This window comes from Achroia grisella, unplaced genomic scaffold (assembly GCF_030625045.1).
Source record: "Achroia grisella isolate CSIRO2021 unplaced genomic scaffold, CSIRO_AGI_Agris_v1 utg1107, whole genome shotgun sequence".
In the NCBI taxonomy this organism is placed as follows: domain Eukaryota; kingdom Metazoa; phylum Arthropoda; class Insecta; order Lepidoptera; family Pyralidae; genus Achroia; species Achroia grisella.
The window spans coordinates 217,503-243,492 of record NW_026712578.1 but is presented as its reverse complement, the minus strand read 5'-3'; the positions used below and the strand labels follow the sequence as shown (position 1 = coordinate 243,492).

Sequence of the window (25,990 nt, the reverse complement as noted above, 5' to 3'; positions counted from 1 at the left end):
ACCGACGATCTGGTCAAGATCGCTGGAAGGCATTGGATGCGAGCAGCGCAGGACCGATCGCCGTGGAGATCTTTGAGGGAGGCCTTTGTTCAGCAGTGGACATCTTCCAGGCTGATGATGATGATGATGAATGGAATGATGAACCCTCCTGCTTGGCGGCTGCTCCGTTTCAGGCTGAGGTACTATATGACTTTTTAAAAATATACCTCAATATAAGCATGTGATTTGGCTAGCAACAACTAATAGCCATACTATTAACAGTCTCGGTGGTGTAGCGATTTAGCACCCTGCTTTACTTTCGATGGTCGCGAGTTCGATTCCTCACACAAACTTTTGTATCCATAAATATGACTATTAGCGGTATAGTTATTTTTATATGTATAATATGTATGTATATTCAAAAAATGTATGTATGTATTTGTGTCAGTTATTGAGTACCCATAACACAAGCTCCGCTTAGTTTGATACTAGATGGCGCTGTGTGAAGATATTGTTAGTATTCATTATCTGCTTCTTCCTTATCCCATTTATTTGTGGTCGTCGTAATATGTTTTTCTCTTCCATTCATCTCTGTTCACAGTCATTTTTGCATTTACTCCCTTTCTTACCATATCATCTTTCACGCGGTCCATCCATCTCTTTTTCGGCCTTCCTCTGCCCTTATAACCATCCACATTCGTTCGAGGATGGTTTTACGGTGATGGTTTTTATTAATGGTATTTTAAAAAAAAAATAAAAATTAAAAATGCATAAAAACAACACTTTTCTATAATTATTGACTTATTAACTTTCATTTTTTATCCGAATAGCTGACCGGCCGTCCTAAATAAAAGAATAGTATTAAAAAACTAAAAAAATCTAATCGACTATTAGGCGTTACGAAGTTCGCCGGGTCAGCTAGTATATATATATATATATATATTATATAATCATCATATCATATGATCAATCATTACATAGTATAAAATAAAGTCACTGTCGCTGTCTGTCTGTCCCTATGTATGATACCTAAATTACTTTTTAAGTGACATCTACGTAGACTTTATTCAAAGTTTCCCTATTGTGAGAATAAGTTATATAAAGATGTTCAATTATATATTAAGCAACAATATAGTAGAATTTTCTTCATGACAGGATCCAATAAGCGATCAGGATTTCTCGATATTTCAACGGTTGCTATCTCCACTAAAATAGGTGTACCGTCAGCAAATAAATCTTAAAGTTCCATATAATATAATAATATTAATTATATTCCTTACTAAAAGAGAACATACAAGTCTCTTGCTTATTCTTCTCGTGATGAATAAGCCTCCGAATTCCGAATAAGCGGTAGAATAAAAAAAACTTGATTATTCAAAAGTTTTTTTTTTATTCAATTAATTTGAATAAAGATTATTTCTATATCTATTTCTATTACTAGCAGTTCCCTAAAATAAAAGATTTTTTCTAAAATAAAATAGCCTAAGTTACTCCCTATTACATTAGCTACCTGCCAAAAAAAGTCCCGTCAAAATCGGTCCAGCCATTTCAGAGATCAGCCGGAAGAAACAGACAGGCAGAGAGACAAAAATTGTAAAAAATGATATTTTGGTGTATGTACCGTATTTATATGCATGTAGTAAAAACGGTTATTTCAATGTTACATATAGACACTCCAATTTTATTTACACGTATAGATGTATAGATTGCACTTAAATACATTTTCTTAGATAAATTAATTAGAAATAGTTTTTATTTTATTTAATTTAATTTTCGTTTGTTGTTTATATTGTATTTTTACATTGCACTGAATAAAATAAATTTCTCTCTTTTCTTTCTTTCTATATTTTTTTGTTCTACCACTTTATTTTGCCGACCGTACCATCTAAAGCTCAGTTTAGATTCCCCACTTTTTTATGTGAGACAATATGGGAGGGTCCGGGGGTCAACTTATGTATACATCACCAATTTTTCCGATAAACGGAAATATTTTTCTAAAGCGACCCTTATTAGCTTCGGAATTAGATTTTCTTATGTATTGAAGAAAAGTTTAAATTAACATTCGTTACGGGAAGTCTCGTTAACGCACTTGACACGCTTTGGTGACTGGGTTTGCTTGCGTTTTCTGATTATTTAATCTACATATATATTGTGCTTAAAGATATTAGACAGATTTTAATCAAATTTAATTAATACTGTGATATACTATGCTCTTGTAATTTACCTATGAATGAATAAATGAATGATTTTTTTTTATTGTTATCTCTCAGATTACAAACAAACTTGGAGTGTCTGTTTGTAATATTGAAATAACCGTCTTTTACTTTATGCATATGAATATAAATACGGTACATACACCAAAATAATATTTCTCTGTTGTTCCGGCCAACCTCTGAAATGGCCGGACCGATTTTGACGGCACTTTTTTTGGCAGGTAACTGATGTAATAAGGAGTGTCTCACAGTCCAAATAAAATATTGCTTACAGTCAGGTGATTTTCCATTCCAAATATAGAAAAAACTTATAATAAGAGTCTTCCGTTATCAACAAGGTAATTGGAACCCGTCACTCCTTTCGCCTTATCACTAGATAAGTAAAGAATCACATTAGCCACCTCTTCCGGATCTGATATTCTATTAAGAGCGACAGAATTTTTAAAACTGTCCCACGTAATGTCGCTTCCAGCATTCTCTAAGATGTCGGTCCTCACTGGTCCTGGACTAACAGCATTCACTCTTACACCAGAAGTCGCTAATTCTAAAGCAGCGCCTTTAGTGAAATGATTTACAGCAGCCTTGGACAGCGAATATGCATTCTGTCTTACCACCTTTACAGCAAAACCAGCAATGCTTGATACGTTAACTATGTTCCCTTTAGTTTTTATAAGATGTGGTGCTGCTAGGGTTGTAAGTTTAATAACTGCACGCACGTTTGTATCCATGATTGTATCATATGCTTCAACCACTGTTCCATCTAAAATCGATCCAAATTTAGTAAATCCAGCATTGTTGACTAGCACATCGAGTTTACCATATTTGTTAACTGTTTCATTGATGATTCTGTTCGCATCTTCATCGTTAGATACGTCTGCTTTTATTACAAATGGTGCTTTGCCGTGTTGTTTGCATTTTTCAACTACTGTATTCAATTTTGCTTCGTTTCTACCAACAATAGCCACATTGGCTTTCTCTTTTGTAAACTCTATTGCTGTTACGGCACCAATTCCAGAACTGCCGCCTGTGATAAGCACTACTTTATCAGAGAAACTCATTTTAGTAATGGTTTGATATAACTGACGACAGTAAGTGATAACGCAGTATTTATAAGAGATAGTTATCTTTAATATTTAAAAATTATTTAATTATTAAAAACATTTGTTAGGGCAATTACAAAACCATGTCATTATTATTATCATTATCACATTATTATGCATTTAGAAACTCATTTACGTAGTAGAAACACTTATCGACTGACCAATTTTTTTTAATTTATGCGTCAATTATCCTAACAAAAGTTCCTTTATATCTTTTGGTATTTTGTTATAACTTGAAGACTTGGAAGACGTTGTCTTTGACCATACTTAATTTTGTTCCATATATGTTTACAATTCGTTCCTACTCTATATCTCTGACTCCATTGGATTTTGAGTTACAAATATCATTATTTGTTTAATCTACATTCCAGTTAGTGTATATTAATCTCTGTTTTTTAAATAGTGGTTTGCATGAGTTCCTATAGTGTAGTCTCCACGTAGTTCTAATGCATTTTTTCTGTGCATTTTCTACCTCATATATCACGGTGAGTGTTCTGAGGAATTGTTCGGATTAATACCAGCTGCTGAATGCCACCATCGATCTACCTGCCAGAAATTAATATTAATAAACCTAAGTGGTCTCGGACAGTGCGGTTTCAGAGGAGCTTCCTCCCGCGTACACTTAGATTGTGGAATGAACTTCCTGCCGACGTTTTCTCACGAGACTACAGCATGGGGTTTTTCAAGAAGGGTATATTAAGGTTTCTTAAGGGTCGGCAACGCGCACGTGACACCCCTGGTACTTCAGGAGTCCATAGGCTACGGTAACGGTAACTTGGTTTATATGTAATAACCTATTATTATTAAATTCATTTACCATCAGATGGGCCATATGCTTGCTTGCCGCCATAGTAGTATAAAAAAAAATATAATACCACACTGATCATCGGGATGAATGGCAGTCTACCGTCGTGGGTTTTTCTAGAAAATTTTTGCCACGCACAACCATATTGTTGAATCACCATCCAGCAATGTAATTATTTAATTTTATTACATTATTATTATTCATTTCGGTATTTCCTGTTACATTTATCCTTTTCAATTTAGATGTATTTAGTTATTTAGGATATGATAATGAAGCCTTCCAGAAAAGAGCTTCCTCTTTCTTAAAAGGCTGACAACGCATTTGCAATTCCCCTGGTGTTGCTGGTGCTTCTGGGTGACGGTGATCAATTACCATCAGGTGAGCCATAAGCTCGTTTGTCCCCTATACTATAAAATAAGGTAGTGGATTACAAACAATCTTCTATCCACACAGACTTTATGCAAAGTCTCCCTAAAGTCATTTAATTGTGAAAATAAGTAATATTAAGAAGTTTAATTATACATTAAGCAACAATATAGTAGACTTTTCTTCATGACAGTCTTTTCATTGTTTAGCTTCTGTTGCTAAACAACTACGAATATCACGTTATCATGTGACATTTATCATTATAGTCATTTATATACTGATATCTAAATATATATAACTCAAAGGTGACTGACATACATAGTGATCTATCAACGCACAGCCCAAACCACTGGACGGATCTGACTGAAATGTATCATGCAGGTAGATGTTATGACGAAGGCATCCGCTAAGAAAGGATTTTGATTAATTCTACCCCCAAAGGGATAAAATAAGGGATGAAAGTTTGTATGAAACTTTGTCAATTTTAAACCGATCGGGCTGAGACTTTGCATGCATAAAGCTGATGACGTAGGCATTGCCTAAGAAAGGACTTTGATAAATTCCACCCCTAAGGGGATAAATTAACGCGAGCGACGCCGCGGGCAAAAGCTAGTAAATGATCAACGACAAGTATGTGTGATCCAGACGAAGTTAAGGGTCAGCTATATGCGCTACTTTGTCACATAAACTTGACATTTATCATTATATTTCGCCCAATTTACATAATATCTGCTGTAATACTTAAGTTCCATCAATATCTGTTCAGTATTTTTTATGTGAAAGAGTAACAAACATCCATCCGTTCATACTTACAAATTGTCATAGTTATAATATTTTTGAGATAGCTTATTTATTTATTTCTTTATTAGCATACAAAACATATTACAATCAGTACAAGATAATGTTTCAGAGCGTACAACCAACATTGTATGACTAAAAGCTAAATTATATAGACGCATGCAATATACGCTAGATAACGTTATATAATAAAAAAATTAAAAAGTACTGTAAATAGAAAGTGATAAAGAGATAACTACGTGTGTGAGTCATTTTATTAACAGAACATTTATATATAACTGTATATATTATATGTATAAAAGAATATATAGGTACAAAAGTAAATATAATTTGACAACACCATTTGACTGTATACGGTGGAACTTCAACTGTCTCCGGAACTGGACCAGCGTTGAATGGAAGTTATCTATATTGCGACACATACGGAATAATGGATTATAATATGAAGTATTGTTTAAGGAAACCTGGAGATAAAAATTGTTATAATTAATGTCTTAAAGTCAAAATAAAATATTGCTTACAGTCAGGTGATTTTCCATTCCAAATATAGAAAAAACTTATAATAAGAGTCTTCCGTTATCAACAAGGTAATTGGAACCCGTCACTCCTTTCGCCTTATCACTAGATAAGTAAAGAATCACATTAGCCACCTCTTCCGGATCTGATATTCTATTAAGAGCGACAGAATTTTTAAAACTGTCCCACGTAATGTCGCTTCCAGCATTCTCTAAGAAGTCGGTCCTCACTGGTCCTGGACTAACAGCATTCACTCTTACTCCAGATGGAGCTAACTCTAATGCAGCTCCTTTAGTGAAATGATTTACAGCAGCCTTGGACAGCGAATATGCATTCTGTTTTATGACCTTTATAGAAAAACCGGCAACGCTTGATATGTTAACAATATTCCCTTTAGTTTTTATAAGATGTGGTGCTGCTAGAGTTGTAAGTTTAATAACTGCACGCACGTTTGTATCCATGATTGTATCATATGCTTCAACCACTGTCCCATCTAAAATCGATCCAAATTTGGTAAATCCAGCATTGTTGACTAGCACATCGAGTTTACCATATTTGTTAACTGTTTCATTGATGATTCTATTTGCATCTTCATCGTTAGATACGTCTGCTTTTATTACAAGTGGTGCTTTGCCGTATTGTTTGCATTTTTCAACTACTGCATTCAATTTTGCTTCGTTTCTACCAACAATAGCCACGTCGGCTTTCTCTTTTGCAAATTCTATTGCTGTTACGGCACCAATTCCAGAACTGGCGCCGGTGATAAGCACTACTTTATCGGAGAAACTCATGTTAGTAATGGTTTGATATAACTGACGACAGTAAGTGATAACGCAGTATTTATAAGCAAACTATTCTTGATAACAGCTGATAGGTGCTGAGTAATTGTGACCAGCTTGGTCTAAACGCTTACAATGTTTAAAATTGTTATACAATTTTGAAGTGTATAAGATAATGTTCATTTTTATCAATATGCAATAAGTTTTTTTCTAGAATGGTTAGGGTTGTCAAATATATATTCATCGATGATCTGTTATGTTTCTTGTCCATTCTTCTTAGCTGTATCTGGGTAATGAATTGACGATAGTTTAAAAAGTACTACTCAGAATTGATTATATTAAATTCCAGATTCTATATCACTTAACCATCACAGAATATGTTAGGTACATTAAAATAAAATAATATATCCGATTTAAAAGAGCAACACACAAGTTTCTTGCTCGTTCTTCTTGTGATGAGACAGCTTTCCGAACGAGTGGTAGATAAAAAACAAATTGTTATGACTATTCAAAAGTGCTTAAATTAAGTTTATTTGAATAAATGATTTTCTATTCTATTCTATTCTATTCTAATATGCTGGCCCATAGGTTTGCACGGTGTAATAACGAAGTGAAGACAACGTTGTTTAAATCGTATTGTCAGTCGTTTTACACGTGCGGCCTATGGTTTTGGTATACGCAGAGGGCATACAACGCTCTTCGTGTACAGTATAATAATGGATTTTCTATGTTGTTGGGGCTCCCTCGGTTTTGTAGCGCATCAGAGACATTTGCAGCAGCGCGGGTAGATGGATTTCAAGCCATAATGCGTAAAAGAGCTGCATCACTGATGTCTAGAATTCGGGGGAGCGCAAACAGCATCCTAACAACTGTTGCGAGTATACCTGATTGTCCGCTCCAGAGGCACTGGATAACGTTGCATCTGTATATTATAAGTTACTAACATAGTTTTATAAGTTTTTGCTAACACAATATGGATGTAATCCGAATTAAAATAAAATATCTCTAAACGAAAAAGAGATCAGTTTTACCTTTTTTATTTTTTGGATGGTATAATGCTGCGCTAATATGCAAGTTTACTTTATGTAGTATTCCTTGTGTAGATCTGAATGTAAGAATGGAAATATATGAAAGACGAAATATGGAACTGAAATACAGTTATTTGGTATAAGTGGTACGACCAAGAATAACACTATAAGAAATCAGTACATGTGAAGATTTAAAACATTGCCATTAAATAAGTTATGAAGCAACAGATTATTTTGGTATATTAGTTTGGAAGTACCAGAATATACGAAGTAGTGAGGGTAGATATTTATAATAAACGTATGTATAGGAAGATAACAGATTATTTTGGATTTTTTTTATACTAGCACCACAATATTAGGGTTGTACCGAAACTATAAAGATATAGGTAAACCTGATGATGCTGATAGAAACTTGATTAAAACTGTATATTGAAACTTAAAATATAACTGATTAATGATTGAAATGAGTACGCAATCCTTGATGACCGAATGCGAACTGATTTTAAATGAAATGTGAAATGTAAAATAAAATGTTATCATCTGCTTCTTCCTTATCCCATTTATTTGGGGTCGGCGTAATATGTTTTTCGCTTCCATTCATCCCTGTTCGCAGTCATCGCGTTATTTACTTCCTTTCTTACCATAACATCTTTCACACAGTCCATCCATCTCTTTTTCGGCCTTCCTCTGCCCTTATAACCATCCACATTCATATGTAACACCTTCCTTAAAATATTATCCTCATTCCTACGCATTACATGTCCATATCATGATAGACGATTACTCTTCAACTTCTCCGACACCGACGCCACTTTCATACTTCCTCTAATGTATTCATTCTTTATCTTATCGATTCTTGTCACACTACACATCCACCTAAAATAAAATGTTATTGTTGTGAAATAATGTACTAACTGCTACTACTGTACAAATTATGTACAATTGTTTCTTACAGATACCTAGCATGCTAATCATTATTAGTTTGGAACTACCAGAATATACGCAAGAGTGAGGGTAGATACCCAAAAAAAAAAATTGTATATTACAATTTTTTTTTTTTTTTTTTTTTTTTTTGAAGTTGTTAATGAAATGTTGCATTTTTATCTGCGCTAACGGTTTACGCTGGCGGGGCACCATATATATGATAAGATGAGTATGAAGGTTTCAGTTAGCCCATCATGACAAATTCATCAGGAATTTATCACGATGGTTTCCAGGGGGACCCGCGTGGAAGTACATGGTACATTGCTAGCTATGGGAATTACTAGTTCCTATTACTAGCAATCACCTTCCCCATCGACGAAGTTTAGAAGGACGGTGTGAAAGATGATGTAAAAATGTGAAAATATCAGCAATGACAAAATACAAGAAGCACAACATGAAGGATAGGGACCTGTGGAAGAAGATAGCATCCTGTACCGACCCCAAATAATAGAATAATGTTTTGCATATTATTTACATTATGCTATATCAATACAGATATGGTCAGGATTGATGGCGATTCACCGAATTATTTCACCACCTGCTGCGTGTCCCGGGACTTGTATTTATACACACACTAACACTGCCTGATGTTATTAAATAGTTTCCACAGTGAAGTCCTTAGTTTCGTTCACTTGCTATTTCAATTAAAAATTGAGACAAAACACTCCCAGCCGTGTTCTAGATCTTGATGTACAAGCGACAGTGGCGCTCAGCGCACATGCGGCCGCATGAGTAAACTCTCGAACCAATGTTTGTTCGGGTACAAGTGGGCGGGAGTTTTTAAAATCAAGCCATTATTACAAAACCCAAAAAGTACCCCTCTATGCGTAAACCGTTAGTGCAGGCGGGTGCACTATTCCATTATCTATACATCTATACATATAAATAAAATTGGTGTGTCTGTTTGTAATATTGAAATTACCGTTTTTTACTACATGCATATGAGTATAAACAGGTACATATACACAATATAACATTTTTTATAATTTTTGTCTGTCTGTCTGTCGGTCTGTTTGTTCCGGCTAATATCTGAAATGGCTGGACAGATTTTAACGGAACTTTTTTTGGCAGGTAGCTGATGTAATAAGGAGTAATTTATACTTTTATTTTAGAAAAATAAAGTTAAATTCCACGCGGACATAGTCGCGGGAACAGCTAGTCGTCCATAAAAATTCGGATGCATCGTCAACTTGATACATAATATATAATCACATAATGAAGACTTTATAGGATACAATTGTTAAAACTTGATTTTATAAACATCTGCTCTAGCTATAATCAGTTTTACAAAACAAAATCTTATACAACATTTTTTTATCTCAGTAGGCGCGTTATCTTTATATTGTACAGATAATAATAACATTGTGTTGTATTTTGTGAAACTACTCATAAAAAATACTTAGAATAAAAGTGTTTTGTCGTTTGAAAAATGATTGAAAACATTTGGCTATGTGAATATAATTTACAATCTATAAAAGTTGACACAGCGCCATCTAGTCCCAAGCTAAGCAGAACTTTAGTTACGGATAGTAGACAACTAATAGACAAATTTTTTTTTCGTAAATGCTTATTAGAATTAGCAATTATAGTCATGAATACAAATGTTTGCACCGTGCGAGGAATCGAACCCGCGACCATAGGACGACAAGCGGTGTGCTAAACCGCTAAACCACCGAAGCATTCGTATTATAAAGACATATATATGCATATTATAAACAAACTACGGATATAAAGATTTTTTTTTCGGACTACTCTAATGCTGTTGGCCTCAGCTGGCCTTTACAGCTTCACCGGACGATAGAGGGCACTCCAAACCCGCGGTAGGACTTATGGAGCGGCTGAAGGCCAACTCCTGCCTGACGGATACGACTTTAGACTGAGCGCACCACTAGGGGTTCGAACCTCGGCTCAGGCCGTCGTAATTTCGATCCCCGTTTGAATTGGACGGGGGATCGATCGGAGAGGATACAAAGAAGATGAGGATCATTATTATTACAGGTCTATATTTTGTAGAAAGTTATACTGTCTTCAGGCGAGTTCCAGAGACTTGCAAAATAAAATAGTCAGACATGAAACTACTTTTATGGAGAGGTGTAGCCAGGACGAAGGAATTTTAGAGTGCAGGTTACAGTCTTTACATCCCTTTTTTTTAATACAAAAATTTGCATTTTATGACTATTATATCCTGCGATACGAGCGTACAGGGTAATAGTTGTTCATGCATGGGATTTCCATTTAATATTAGATATAGACAGTTATAGATATATGTAAATAATCTGAGTTAAAAAAAAAGAAATTCAATTTAGTTACTGTTCTCGTCAGGAGATTTTATTAATATGTGTATAGAATATGAAAAAATTAGAAAACTAAAAAAATTGTATTCATATAGCAACAGATAAAATGTCCTACTAATAAATGATGTTTTAATTTAAATTTGAATTTATACTAGAAAGTTTTTTTATATGTGATTTGAATGATAATGCAACACATAAGTTTCTTGCTTATTCTTCTTGTGATGAATCTGCATTCTGAATAAGCGGTAGAATAAAAAAAATTGGACTATTCAAAAGTGCTTATATTAAGTTTATTTGAATAAAGATTATTTCTATTTCTATTTCTAATCATGATGAGCCACCAGTTTGTAAATGCATCCATCAGTTGCTACATTTCATAAGTTAATAATTTGATCAGTTCATCGTCCTTTTTTACCATTCTTGTTATATAAAACTGTTTAATAATAAACGCTTCTATAAATCGGGCGTCTAGCTAATTTAAAATGTCAATTTGCTTAAAACAAGCGAGGTTTTGTAAATGTATTTAAACGCGAGAGTTTAAAAGTCAAATGGATCTGAATAACACAGAACTCGACAGGATTCGCTAACTGTTAAGTACAATGAATAGTTTTTGAGTTTTACATTTTAAATTTTGTAAGATATGCAAAATTATAATTTAATCCGACCTAGTACCCTCAACTCGGGGCTCGCTCAGGCTGAGTTTATACGATTTAAGATTTTGTTCTACAAAAGAAATCAAATAGTTTGCTTAACTTAATTTTAAGAAAATGTATTTAGGGTAACTCAGGATAGTAATAATTCAGGACAATTCACAGCGCCATCTAGTCCCAAGCAGCTTGTGTTATGGGTACTAGACATCTGTTACAAATACGTAGATACATTTTTAGATTACATAGAAAATAAGCAGTTCGATCCTCAACCGTGCGGGGAATCGAACCCGCGGTCATCGAAAATAAGGCGGTACATCATCGAAGCCGTCGTATTGTACCTATAATTTTTTAAACAAAATGCTCTAATCCATTGGAATCTTTAGATTTTGTTAATCTTTAAAATTGTAGTGCACCAGTGATTCCTAAACCTAAGTGTATGTATTGGTACATCTATTTTTTATACTACGTGTTGGCATGCATACGGCCCATCTGATGGTAAACATCTGTGTAATTACGAAAGATAGAAAGCTCAGCCTTTCAAAGTGAAAACGTGTTTATATTATACATACTTTTGTATGTATAATATTCACACATTTTCACTTTGAAGGTGGTGACTTTGTAAGGTGGAAATTCTAGTACCAAATCAACGACTTATAAAACGTTTATTAGACCTAAATAGGGAAAACTTTAAAATAATGCTAAGGACAATAACGGTTCACGGTGTTTATTGAGGATACTTTTTTTTTTTTTGTGGATGATAATGGAATGGTGCACCCGCCAGCGCTAACGGTTTACGCTGGCGGGGCACCAGTGGAGGATGATAAGACGAACATGAGGTCAGGTCAGTAAGCCCATCGTGACAAATTCACCAAGAATTTAACACGATGGTTTCCAGGGAGAACCGCGTGGAGGTCGACCTGACATGGTACATTGCTAGCAATGGGGTTATCAATCCACATTACTAACAATCCCCATCCCCCTGTTGAGGATACTTGTACACAATACGTGTTACAGGTCGAGGCTGCTTTGAAGCCAAAGAAACGGGCGCTCACGTAATCCTGGACTGCTTGCAGTGACCACACAACGAACACAACTCCTCGGAACGGTGAGGTCGCTCCATGAAGCCTATGAAGACACCAAGAGGCTTCTGCGTTTCTGGGAGAAGCTTGTTTGTCTACTTTAGTAGTCTCACATACGAACAACGGTTTAGATGAGAGATGAGAGACCAAATGCGGAGATTAGAGAACATATTACATTACATTGCATTGCGTTGAGTTGCGTTGAGTTGAGTTGCGTTGCGTTGCGTTGCGATGCGTTGCGTTGAGTTGAGTTGCGTTGCGTTGCGTTGCGTTGCGTTGCGTTGCGTTGCGTTGCGTTGCGTTGCGTTGCGTTGCGTTGCGTTGCGTTGCGTTGAGTTGAGTTGCGTTGCGTTGCGTTGCGTTGCGTTGCGTTGCGTTGCGTTGCGTTGCGTTGCGATAGGCCTCAAAATCTCCACGACGATCGGTCCTGCGCTGCTCGCATCCATCGCCTTTCAGCGATCTTGACCAGATCGTCGGTCCACCTTGCTGGAGGCCTTCCCACGCTGATTTTTATTGAGTTCCCAATATTTCGGCAGTTTTTCAACTGCCACGATCACGGACTGAAGGACAGTGGGACAGTGGCCAGGTGGTAAATAAAATCTTTTATGATCAGACATTTCCGCTTACCTTCACATGTTTTTGTTTTTGTTGGTACTATAATAAAAATAAAACATGGTAAGATCCCGTGACTTTTCCTAATTGTATATACAGCTATATATATAAATAAAATTAGAGTGTCTGTTTGTAATATTGAAATAACCGTTTTTTACTATATACATATGAATATAAATAGCTTTATTTTTCTAAAATAAAAGTAGCCTAAGTTACCCCTTATTACATCAGCTACCTGCCAATGAAAGTCCCGTCAAAATAGGTCCAGTCATTTGACAGACAGACAAAAATTGTAAAAAATGTTATTTTGGTGTATGTACTGTATTTACATTCTGCATCTGCATGTAGTAAAAAACGGTTTTTTCAATATTACAAACAGGCACTCCAATTTTATTTATATGTATAGATTAATAAATATTTGTCACGATGGGCTAACTGACTAGACCTCATGCTCACCTATCATCCTCCACTGGTGCCCTGCCAGCGTAAACCGTTAGCGCAATAATCTGCAACGTTCCATCATCCTTTATAAAAAAAATACACTGACATTTTTGCCTATTCGCGGTATCACAAAAATATACACAGACATACAAACAGTAGTAGAGAACCTTAATAGTTAACGGCAAATAAGACGTTCAAAATCAGAAACACGCAGATTCTTAACCAATATTGCCAGAATGTAATTCAGTAAGATTTATAGATGCCAATCGTGAATATATTATGTGGGAGCAGCGAAAACAGCGCTGATTTATATAATGCGGTCGCTTTAAAGCGCTGCAGCGGGCCTTTTATCTCGTATTTATGGTGTTCAATGTAAGAGCAATTTATTTATTATTAGATGAGAAAGTCTTATGTTCCAATATATTTTGTTCGGTTTAATACCAGCTGCTGAGTTTCACCACCGTACCACCAGAAACTGAAATACCATCCTGATCATCTGAATGAATGGAGGTCTTCCACAGTGCGGTTTTCTAGAAACTTTTTGCCTCGCACAACCACATTGTGGAATCACCTTCCAGCAATGGTATTTCCGAACCGATACGATATTGAAACCTTCAAGAAAAGAGTTTATTCCTTTTTAAAAGGCCGACAACGTACTTGCAATTCCTCTGGTGTTGCGGGTGCTCGTGGGCGGCGGTAATCACTTACCATCGTCTTTATAATTCGTTAACGATAATAATGTTTTTGTAGAAAAATTTTAAATACATTGCACTGAGAGCACTGACAATATTATCTGATTACACTAATAATGAGTGCGTAGCGATTTCTATGTTGATTATCGCATGCTTCTTACTTGTTATACTGTAATTATTTATACAAAAAAACATCTATTAAAATATATATATATTCTTCTTGTGATGAATCTGCATTCCGAATGAGTGGTAGAATCAAAATATGACTATTCAAAAGTGCTTGTAATGAGTTTATTTGAATAAAGATTATTTCTATTTCTATTTATATTTCATCAGGTGAGCCGCATGCTCGTTTGTCCTCTGTGTTATAAAAAAAAAATATTATAAAATAGCACAAAAGTTAATATAGATAATTGTATATTGCTTAATTACCGTGTACAGATAACTCTTTATTATATATATATATTTTCGGTCTACTCTAATGCTGTTGGCCGCAGCTGGCCTTTACAGCTTCACCGGACGATAAGGGGCGAGTGCAAATGGCACTCCAAACCCGCGGAAGGACTTATGGTCGTAATTTCGATCCCCGTTTGAATTTGACGAGGGATCAATCAGAGGGGTATTATCTATATTATACTATTAGATATTTATTGTATATATATATATATATGTATATATGATATATTACTATTATTATTTATGTTTATTCATTCCCTCTTGCGCCACCCACCACCTTCTGTCGTTTGTCCTCTACCCAAAGGTTGTCTGGAACAGATCGCTTAAACCAGCGGTTTAAGCAGTTAACCAGCAGTTTTGGGTAGATCTCCCATTCTTACCTAGTATTGATTTTTTGTAAATTTCTAACCGTGGTAAAACTGACGTAGACCCCTTGCAGTTTGTCATATACCTCCAGGGGTCGATATAGACTTTGGGAATCACTGGCTTAAACAGCAACCCCTAATTAAAGGACTCCGTACAAAGCAGAAATAGGTGACATAATGAAAAAAATCATGCTCATTCTTTATTTATTAGAATAGATTAGTACAGGACTTCATCACATCACATGTACCTATTATTCTCATTTAAAATATTTCAGTAGTCATTAGGAAGCAATACGCAATCTTTTTCTCATATTTATAATTAATTTCGTAGATATATCTGAAAATGTAAAAGAAATAATCATAATATAATACCCCTGAACAACTTATACATAATGTGACCATTTATTCTTCGACTGAAAACGGGACAATTTAACAGACAGCCAATGAAAAAAACTCTTTTTTAAAATTATCTATTCAAAAAAAGTTATCAATTAAGAATATATCCGATAAATATAATTAAACATTTTGTTTATTCATAGATAGTTTATATTTATCTGATAAAAATAAAATGTTTTGTTATATATATATTTATCGGAGGAACAAATTTGACTTTTTAAGAAGTATTTAAGTAAGAATGACACTCTTGGCACATTTTTTTTATACTCACCTTAATTACCAACAACTAACAACCGGCTCGTCTACCCAAAATTTCGCACCGTTACCGAAAACGGGACAATTTTGCGTCCCAGAGTCCGTTTCGGGGACACCGGGACTCTTTTTTATAAAAATAGGGACTGTCCCGTTCATTACGGGACGTCTGGTCACATTACTTATACATCACCACAGTCCCAAGATAAGTAAAGCTTGTGTTATGGGTACTAGATAACTGATATATATACTTTTTTTGTTAACACATAAAAAATATGATGATTTATATATATATCATGTATATTACATACATGATAAAGTGTATCTGTGTATTTATATCAGTTGTATATTACCCATAACACAAGCTCTACCTAGTTTGGGACTAGATGGCGCTGTATGAATTGTCCAGGATTATAGTATATGCGATTATATGCCAGGAGTATATGCGATTTCAGTACCGATTTTGATGCTTCATTTTTAATTGCAAGTTAGTGTTTCCCTTGTGGTCCCATATAAATTAGATCAACATGTGACTAGTACTTTTTAAATTTTCTTTAATAATACGATTGCAGTCGATTTAAATTATCATTATATAGTATAAAACAAAGTCGCTGTCGCTGTCTGTCCGTCCGTATGTATGCTTAAATCTTTAAAACTACGCAACGAATTTTGTAGCGGTTTTTTTTTATTAAATAGAGTAAATCAAGAGGAACGTTTATATGTATAATACATGTTCATCCGGGCAAAGTAAAGGGACAAGTAGCTAGTTATACATAATCGGGCGTCATAAGCTGTCAGCAGACGCCATCTTACTAATGAGAATTACAAAATGGCGGCAACAAAAGAGCGGGAAAAACAACAAACAACAAAAGTGAATTCTGCTATAGATAAAAATAATTATATTCACAATATTTACTTGTGATTAGGATGGCAAAAAGACGGCCCACTTGATGGTAAGTGGTAACCATCGCCTAATACATGAACAGCAGTTTGGATTCGACTTTTTACAGTCTACCGCTGATATGAGTGTGGTATGTTTGAGATTATAACTACTTGAGATTATGACGACCTCGGTGGTCTAGCGGTCTAGCATACCGCTTTACGTCCGATGGTCGCGGGTTCGATTCCTCGCACGCCACAAACATTTGTATTCACGAGTATGATTGTTTGTATCGGTCTGGGTTTTTTCTATGTATAATATGTATTTATTTACTAAAAAAAAAATATCTATGTACTTGTAATCTAGTACCCGTAACACAAGCTTTAGCTAGCTTAACTAGAAGGGACTAGATGGCGCTGTGTGAATTGTCCTGAGATTATTATTATTTTTACTTAAAACAGATTCTCATCTCCCTCTTAAGGAGAGGATTATTATTATTATTATTATTATTTCTTACCTTCCAGTGCTTGTCAATGATCTGGTTAAAGCCCAAGATACTAATGCCATATTAAATTTCTCCATGTAATAAACTCCCTGAAATGTTATAAATTAATTAACTAAGTCTACCTGCGGGAAGGGGGTTGCTAGTAACTGAATGGACTGATAAAACTGTTAGCAATGTACCATATCAGGTTTTCCTCCACGTAGTTCCGCAGACCATCGTTATAAATTCTTGGTGAATTTGCCACGATGGGCTAACTGATCTGACCTCATGCTCATTTCGTCATTCTCTAACGGTGCCCAGCCAGCATAAACCGTCAGCGCAGGCGGACGCACCATCCCATTGTCATCCATTAAAAATATATTTCTACCTAAAGTCATACTCGTGAACAGGTGCTGCTTGTGGGGACTTGTCTGTTCAGGTTGCGAACAATGATTAGATTTTTGTTTTTTGCAATAGCATATGCTGGTGGTCACTCTATTCTCCCAAATTTGAATTTTAACGACTGTGTATTATAAACATGTACAACATTTTTCTGAAAAGAATACGAGCTGAGTTTCTTGTCAGTTCGCCTCATCTCGAAATCACTCCGAACTGACGGTAGATTTGACATATGTATCATAAGAGTCTGTAATAGACCTACATGAATAAAGATGTTTTGAATCTGAATTTGAATATACATATACACATAAAAGCGCGATTGTTTAGCGGTTTAGTACACCGCTTTTCTTCCGATAGTCACGGGTTCGATTTAAAGATTGTGTCTTGACACAATCTTTAAATCGAACAATTTTGTGGTTGAAATAGATCCCTTTTTCAACCCCAACATGACATAATCATCGACAAATCTTTGAATATTTACGCAGACGAAACACTAGCAATTTACTATAGTTTCTATATACGTACAGGCTCTATATAGCAATCCTTGTCTATGGGAAACTTGTACATAGTGATCCACTTGTATGTGAGCGGGTTGTGACAACTGATATCATTTATTGTCACAAGTAAGTTTCGTTTGTTATTTATCAGTTTGTATATTCTTGCTGATACCTAAAATAAAAAAAATGACATTTAAAAATTCTTTATCTTTACATAAAAAAAATAATTATAGCCCTGGACTAATTGTACAACACAGCGACATCTAGTACCACTAGTAAGCAGAGCAGTGTGTTATGGGTACTAGACAACTGATATAAATTTATAAATATATTTTTTTGTAAATACATACATAACATATCGCTCATTCAGAAAGCTGTTTCATCACCAGAAGAATGACCAAGACACTTGCGTGTTGCTCTTTTAAATAATTTTATTCTTACTTTAGATTTATTAAGTTTAAGTGTGTGAATATAAACTACCAATTAGCACTAATTTAATTAAATACTCATATATTATATTTTATATATAATATAAAATATAAATGCGAAAGTTTGTGAGTATGGATGTTTATTACACTTTCACGCAAAAACTACTGAATACATTTTTATGAAACTTTATAATAATATAACTTATTCAACACATAGGCTATAATTTAAAAATGTATTATGTAAATTGGGCGAAATAATAATAAATGTCAAGTTTCAACGTGTTGCTCTTTTAAACGTCGTAACTTTAGAGATAGATACTAATATAATAATAGATAGATACCAAAGGATATACTGGAATTACTCTTAAATAAATTCAAAACATCTGTTAAATCATATTTACTGGGCAAAGCCTATTACTCACTAAACGATTACTTGAATAACGAGCGTACATGGTTGTTCATGCACGAGATTTTCATTTAATGTTAGACATAGACACCTATATAAATATACATTGTAAATATACTGGGTTTAAAAAAAACAATTGAGTTTCTTGCCAGTTCTTCTCAATTGGATCTATATACTGAACTGGACGGTAGGGAAAAAATTATAATATAAAATATTAAACGTTCATAAGCAGCCACATTGAAGGAATACATGATTTTTTAAATTGATATTACATTTTTAAATTAATAGAAACTACCAACTAGCACTAATTTGACTGATGACTTAAGTTTAACTACACAGTCTACCTCTTAAAGTAACATATATTGGGAAGCTTCAGAAATGTGTGATACGTGGATGCAGCAGTACTTTTATTTGATTCCTTTTTCAAATTACACTCCACATAAATTGCGTCGCTGCATATTAATAATAATAAGTGTTTCCGAGACCATACAACATATCACGGGTGGTTGTAAGACATTAGTTCAAAATGATTATAAGCACCGCCATGATCAAGTTGCTATAATTATACATCAATAGATATATAGCACATAAACATAAATTCATAGGAAGCAAAGTTCCATATTACAAATACAGCCCTATTAATGTATTAGAAAACGATCACTGTAGACTGTACTGGGATAGAACAATAATTACTGACAAAACTGTACATCACAATAGACCCGACATAACATTACACGACAAAATAAATAAAAAAGTATATCTTGTAGATATAGCTATCCCAAACACACACAATATACAAAGCACAGTCAATGAAAAACTAACAAAGTACACAGATCTAGCAATAGAATTAAAAAAACAATGGAAAGCACACACCATCCACATAGTACCCATAGTTTTGTCATCCACAGGAATTATACCAAAAAGTCTGAACAAACACCTAGACACGTTGCATATCCCCTCCTCTACAATGCTTGGCTAAGGCCCGCGTGTTTGATTATCATTCCAATCGTTACATCGGTAAACGGTCTTATCCCAACCAGTCTGGAGCAACATCTCAGACGGTTGGGATTCCGGGGCGGCTCACTCCCGGGAAAGATGCAGAAAGCGGTGCTCTTAGATTCTGCCCGCATTGTACGCCGGTTTCTCTCCCTGGGGCCCTGAACTCCGGCCGACTGTGCTTCTGCCGGGGGTAAGTTGCCATCTCCCCCCCTTAAGAGGGGAGATGAGATTTTTTTTTTGGAAGTTAGGAATAATAATAATAACAAATTTATTTGCAATAGATTTTGTATAACATCGTATATGTATGTACACATACATGATGTTATACAAAAACATGGCCCTTGCAAAATCTGCTTATATCAAGCGTACAAATCTTAAGTTAATTAAATTATCGATTGTTTATATAATTATAGAATTATTGTATGTAGGTATATGTCAATTTGTATATAAATCTAAATGTCATGAGGAACAATTTATTATTTTAGTATTCCAAAAACTCTTTAATTGAGTAAAAACACTTGGAAACTAACCATTCATACAGTTTTCTTTTTTAAATAATATTCCAGAGAGAGTTCTTATATCGTCAGGAAGCTTATTAAATATTTGTATCGACATACAAAATGGACTCTTTTTTGTTATGGATAGTTTTATTGTAGGTACTTTTATTTTACTTGTATGGCTGTCGCGTACTGATTTATTCATCGTTGTCTGTTTTAGAGGAAGATATTGTGGTTGTTCTTTAACGAATATGCATAATTGTTTAATATATAAACATGCTAAGGTAAGCAGTTTATTTTTTTAAATACATTTTTTTTGTGACTTAAACACTTTATCAATAAAAGTACAGTTTCCCCATATAATTAAGCCGTATTGTATTACTGACGCCACATGTGCATGATAAGCCAATAGTGCACTCTCGGTAGAGGATATCTCACGGAGGCGCCGAAGAGCGTAAACAAACCTACTGAGTTTATCGCAAACTGACTTCACTTGTAATTTCCAACTACAGTTTTCGTCAACTATTATACCAAGAAATTCTGTCGATTCTACCGTCTCTATTTTTTGGTCGTGTAACTAATATTAAAATTTAATTTATTACAATGATAAGTACCAAATTGTATAATTTTAGTTTTGTCAACATTTACATTGATTTACATTGACATGTCGTCATAGCGACAAGTTTACATTTTTTATACTAATAGTTTTATTAGTGATTTTTATTTAACAAAATATACAATGTATCTTTCTAAATCACCTAAAAATAAAATAGCCACTTTAGTGGCTTATAATATTGACTACATGAACAGTTTATATGGTAAACTTAAACATAAAAATACTGACATAACAAATAATTCTATTAATATTTGTGAGATAAGTACTATGACTGCAGATTTAAACTGCTCACAAAGACAAAGGGAAAGCAATCAGAATTAATAATTGTTCATCAGAACATACAAAGTTTTGCTGGCAGCGAGTTAATTATACAATTATTTTTAGAAAAGTATAATATTGATATTGTCTGTTTCACAGAACATTGGCTTAAAGAGAGCAATATGACGTTCAGTTTAAATAATTATAATGTTGTCAGCTGCTTCAATAGAAAGTCAGTTAACAGATTTAAACAGTAATGGACCCAGTATAGTACATTGCGGAACACCACAGCTGTTTAATCTGTAGTTAGATTTACATATATACAGTTTTCTTTGGTATAGTTTTTGAATACTTTAAAGTTTTCATTATTTCCACACAGTTATATCTTTCTGATAAGTAATCACACAACCAGTCATTAACAGTTCCTCTAAAACCATATTTATATAGTTTTTTATCTAATGTTCTGTGATCTATGTAATTGAAAGCTTTAGTCATATCCAAAAAAAGCCCAACAACAGGAAAACCCTTCTCAATACTATCAATTACAGATTTAATCAATTTAAAAGTTGCTGTTGCTGTGCTTTTATTTTTTTGAAAACCATATTGTTCTTTTCTTAAAATTTTATGTTTATTAATAAATGCTGGAAATCTGGAGTATGCAGCTTTTTCGAATACTTTTGCTAAGATAGGTATTAAAGTTATAGGACGATAATTATCTATATTTGTCATATCACCTTTTTTATGCAGAGGTTAGTTATGGAATACTTTAATCTATGTGGAAAAATACCTTGGCTGAAAGACAAATTAATAATATGACTAAGTACTGGAGCAATATTACATGATATTAACTTTAGTATTTTGGTAGGTATTTTATCATATCCAATCGAGTTTGTATCTTTGAGTAGTTTCAGTAACCTACATACTTCAGCAGGTGTTGTTGGGAATAGAAATATGCTAGAATTGCAATTAAAAGTGTAACCGTTGTTGAATTAGAATTAATCGTATGTAAATTATCATTTAGTTCAATAAAATAATTATTAAAGGTATCAGCAATATCATTTAAATTTTGAATAATTGTACCATTGTGATTAATTTAATCAATTTCGTTTTTTGTCTTGGAACCATGTATGTTACTATTTATTATATTCCAAACCATTTTATTTTTATTCTTAGTTTTTAGCATTTTATCACAGTTGACCTGTTTTTGTCGTGCTAGTATACAACGCCTTAGTATTTTAGAATATGTCTTATAATTTTGTTTATGTAAAAGTTTACTTTTTTTATTTGCCCGTTTGTAAGTAATAAACAGTTTTCTTTTTATTAAGACAAAATTTTTTCATGTTTTTAGTAATCCATTTACCTTTATTAGACTTTCTAGTGACTTTAACTGTTATTTTAGGAAAACAAAGTTTGAAGAATAATATTAAGGTTTCATGGAATTCAGAAAAAACTCTATTAGTGTCAGTTTCAATTAGTACTTCTTTAAATGTAAGAGATGAAATACAGTCACAAAATTTATCCAGGTTTTCATTACAAAAATCTCTCCTTTGTCACGTCTGGTCCTCCTTATTCACGTCTGGTCGTCTCGATCGCCTCGAACAGAGAGAGGGCAACCCGCTCCCTCCTTGTTCCCGGCCTCTTTATCTCTATTACTATTGGTGGCCGCATAATCGTGACGTCACCAACATCGCGTGACTCACTATGGTTCCAAATTTGAAATGTAAGTCGTTTGTGAGTATGAATTATTGAGAAGTTTCAGAAATGATACGTCGATGCAGCAGTACTTTCATTTTATTCCTTTATCAAATTACACTCCTTATAATTATCGTAAATTGCGTCGCTGTACATTCACGTGTGGTCGTCTCGGTCGCCTCGAACAGAGAGTGAGCAGCCTGCTCCCTCATTGTTCCCGGCCTCTTTATCTCTAGTACTATTTGTTAGAGTTCACATCAATATTGTAGAAAAATCCGATATTTTAAAAAGATATTAAAAGAAGGTAGTTTGTGTTTATTAGTAGTGAAGTACCCAATGTAAATATTATTACGAATATTGTAAATAGCGCCATCTAGTATTTATAGACCGTCCTACTACACTCACTTCGCTCTATAAATTCGGAGGTCGGTAGTTGAATAATCCTCTTTCGTTGGGTGAGGCACGGCATTCAGTCGACGAGCAGTGCCGGTTGTGTTTTGGATACTAAATGAATTGTATTAGGAATGGGTTTATCCCGGTCTTAGTTGGGCCTGGGGGGAAGCTACAAGTAGTGGAGGTGAGTTAATGCATTCTAAAAGGGCCTTTTAAACCTACACCCGTGTCATAAGTCACGGGCGCTACTTGGGGTTTCCCTTGCGGTAGTCGGCTTCAAAGCCTAAGTTGTTATCATTTATTAGTGCTTCTTACATATTGTGCTGTAACTACCATATAGTAATTTTTGTAGCTGTGACGTGGTCGTGTAGAATAAGTAGTCATGCTCACTAAAATTTACAGACATGTGGCACGTGGTGGGCCAGGTGGCCAGGCCAGGGCTCCCTAAAATATGGTCGAGCGCAGTGATGGCTGGCTCATCCGTCGTACTCGTGAACGTGCTGCTTCTAGGGACTGGTCTGCTCTTATCACTACGACTTATTTAATCTTATTGTGTATTTATATTTGAGCCTAAATAAATTAGTGCTGGTTGGTAGTTTCGACTTTTAAAATGTGAACTTACAAGGATTGTTTAAAAGAGCAACACACAAGTTTCTTGCTTATTCTTCTTGTGATGAGACAGCTTTTCGAATAAGCGGTAGATTTAAAAAAAATTGTTGAGTATTCAAAAATGCATAAATTAAGTTTATTTGAATAAATGATTTTCTATTCTATTGGTGGTGGCATAATCATGACCAACATCACGTGACTCACTATGGTTTTAAATTTGAAATGTAAGTAACAAATTAGTCAACTCAGTGTTCTTTATGTATTGAAGCTAACACATACTTACAGATAGAGGTCCAATACGTCTAGATATATTGAAGTTGGCGTTTAGTATGGAAGTCTCGTTATCAACATTCACCAACTCGGTCTTGACAATGATAGGCGAGTTGGCCTCAGATGCACACTCTCCTATATCAAGTACCTTCATTGTGTATCTTTGATTTTTCTGGAAAATGTATATACTGGGTGACACCGCAAACGTTATATAAATTTAAATCGCTGTTAAAAAATAGGGGTTGATGGTTGAAGGGTGAAAATTTAGGGTTATGTAGGTATGTATTTTTAATGCCACATTTAAAAAAAATAATAGTGCAAAAATTTAAAAATTTATGTTAGGGGTGGACAACCCTTATAACTTAGGGTTATGAAAAATAGATATATAGCCGATGCTCAGACCTTCTGAATATATGACTGGAAGAGATCTCTTCTAGAGATAAGTCCTCCTTTGTTAACATTATTTCAAATTAATATATCTAAGAAAATGTATTTAAGTGCAATCTATAGTATACATCTTTACATGTAAATAAAATTGAAGTGTCTATTTGTAACATTTAAATAACCGTTTTTTACTACATGTATATGAATATAAATACGGTACATACACCGAAATAACTTTTTTTTTTTATTTTTTTCTGTCTGATTGTTCCGGCTAATCTCTGAAATGGCTGGATCGATTTTAGCGGGTCTTTTTTTGGCAGGTAAGATGTAATAAGGAGTAATATAGGCCACTTTTATTTTAGAAAAATGAAGTTAAATTCCACGCGGTACAGTTAGTTAGTAATATAATTAAAATCGCTTCAAACCTTAGCGTCAGAAATCTCCAAACTAAACACCATTATGTAGATAATCCATATATTTATAAATAACATATTGTTATATTTATGATTTATTTATGAAAACAACAAAAAAATTTTTTTCATGAATAAATATTACTTGCTATTCCACAGATTTTGGATAGGAAATAAATGATCTAATGATTTATCATGAATCATTAGATGATCATTCATAGTGATAAAAGTTAATGAGCCGTCTAAATGTTTGTCATTCACATGTACCTAATGACAGTTTAATACCTGACAAATGTTGAATCCAATTCACATATACATGGTTTTGTATATTTAATATATATTTGTATGGATTATAATGGAATGGTGCACCCGCCTGCGCTAACGGTTTACGCTGACGGGGCACAAGTGGAGGATGATAAGATAAGCATGAGGTCATGTTAGCCCATCGTGCCAAAATCATCTAGAATTTATCACAGTTTCCAGGTAGAACTGCGTGGAGATCAAGCTAGCATGGTACATTTCTGCCAATGGCTATTTTTATTAATGATAATGGAATGGTGCACTCGCCTGCGCTAACAGTTTAAACTGGCTGGCACAAGTGGAGGATGATAAGATGAACATGAGGTCAGATCAGTTAGCACATCGTGCCAAATTCACAAGGAATTTATCACAGTTTCCAGGTAGAACCACTTGGTATATTGCTAGAAATTATTTTTTTATATGTTAATATAATATTTTTATACAACGTTTTTTTCCGCACTGTAAACAAATTCATAACTTTATTCCTAATTGCTTCATATTCATTAATGACTAAATTTTTAGTACAGAGAGATGTTTAATATGATAATATACTGTACATCATACTAGGAAAATATATAATAATGATATCAATAATTATAATTTCGCTGATATTAAAACTTATACCGCTTATATACAAACTAGCTTTTGTAATAAACTGTGTGT

General features: G+C 34.2%; 2 protein-coding genes across 2 annotated transcripts; both read right to left on the bottom strand.

The window, feature by feature from the left end:
* Positions 1-2,500: 2,500 nt before the first annotated feature.
* LOC131849267 (3-oxoacyl-[acyl-carrier-protein] reductase FabG-like) lies at positions 2,501-3,250 on the bottom strand. Its single transcript, XM_059199305.1, has one exon. It carries the CDS (start codon positions 3,248-3,250, stop codon positions 2,501-2,503), a length of 750 nt encoding a protein of 249 aa, XP_059055288.1.
* Positions 3,251-5,730: 2,480 nt separating this feature from the next.
* Positions 5,731-6,568, bottom strand: LOC131849258 (3-oxoacyl-[acyl-carrier-protein] reductase FabG-like). Its single transcript, XM_059199294.1, has one exon. It carries the CDS (start codon positions 6,566-6,568, stop codon positions 5,819-5,821), a length of 750 nt encoding a protein of 249 aa, XP_059055277.1. The 3' UTR covers positions 5,731-5,818.
* Between the last annotated feature and the right edge of the window lie 19,422 nt (positions 6,569-25,990).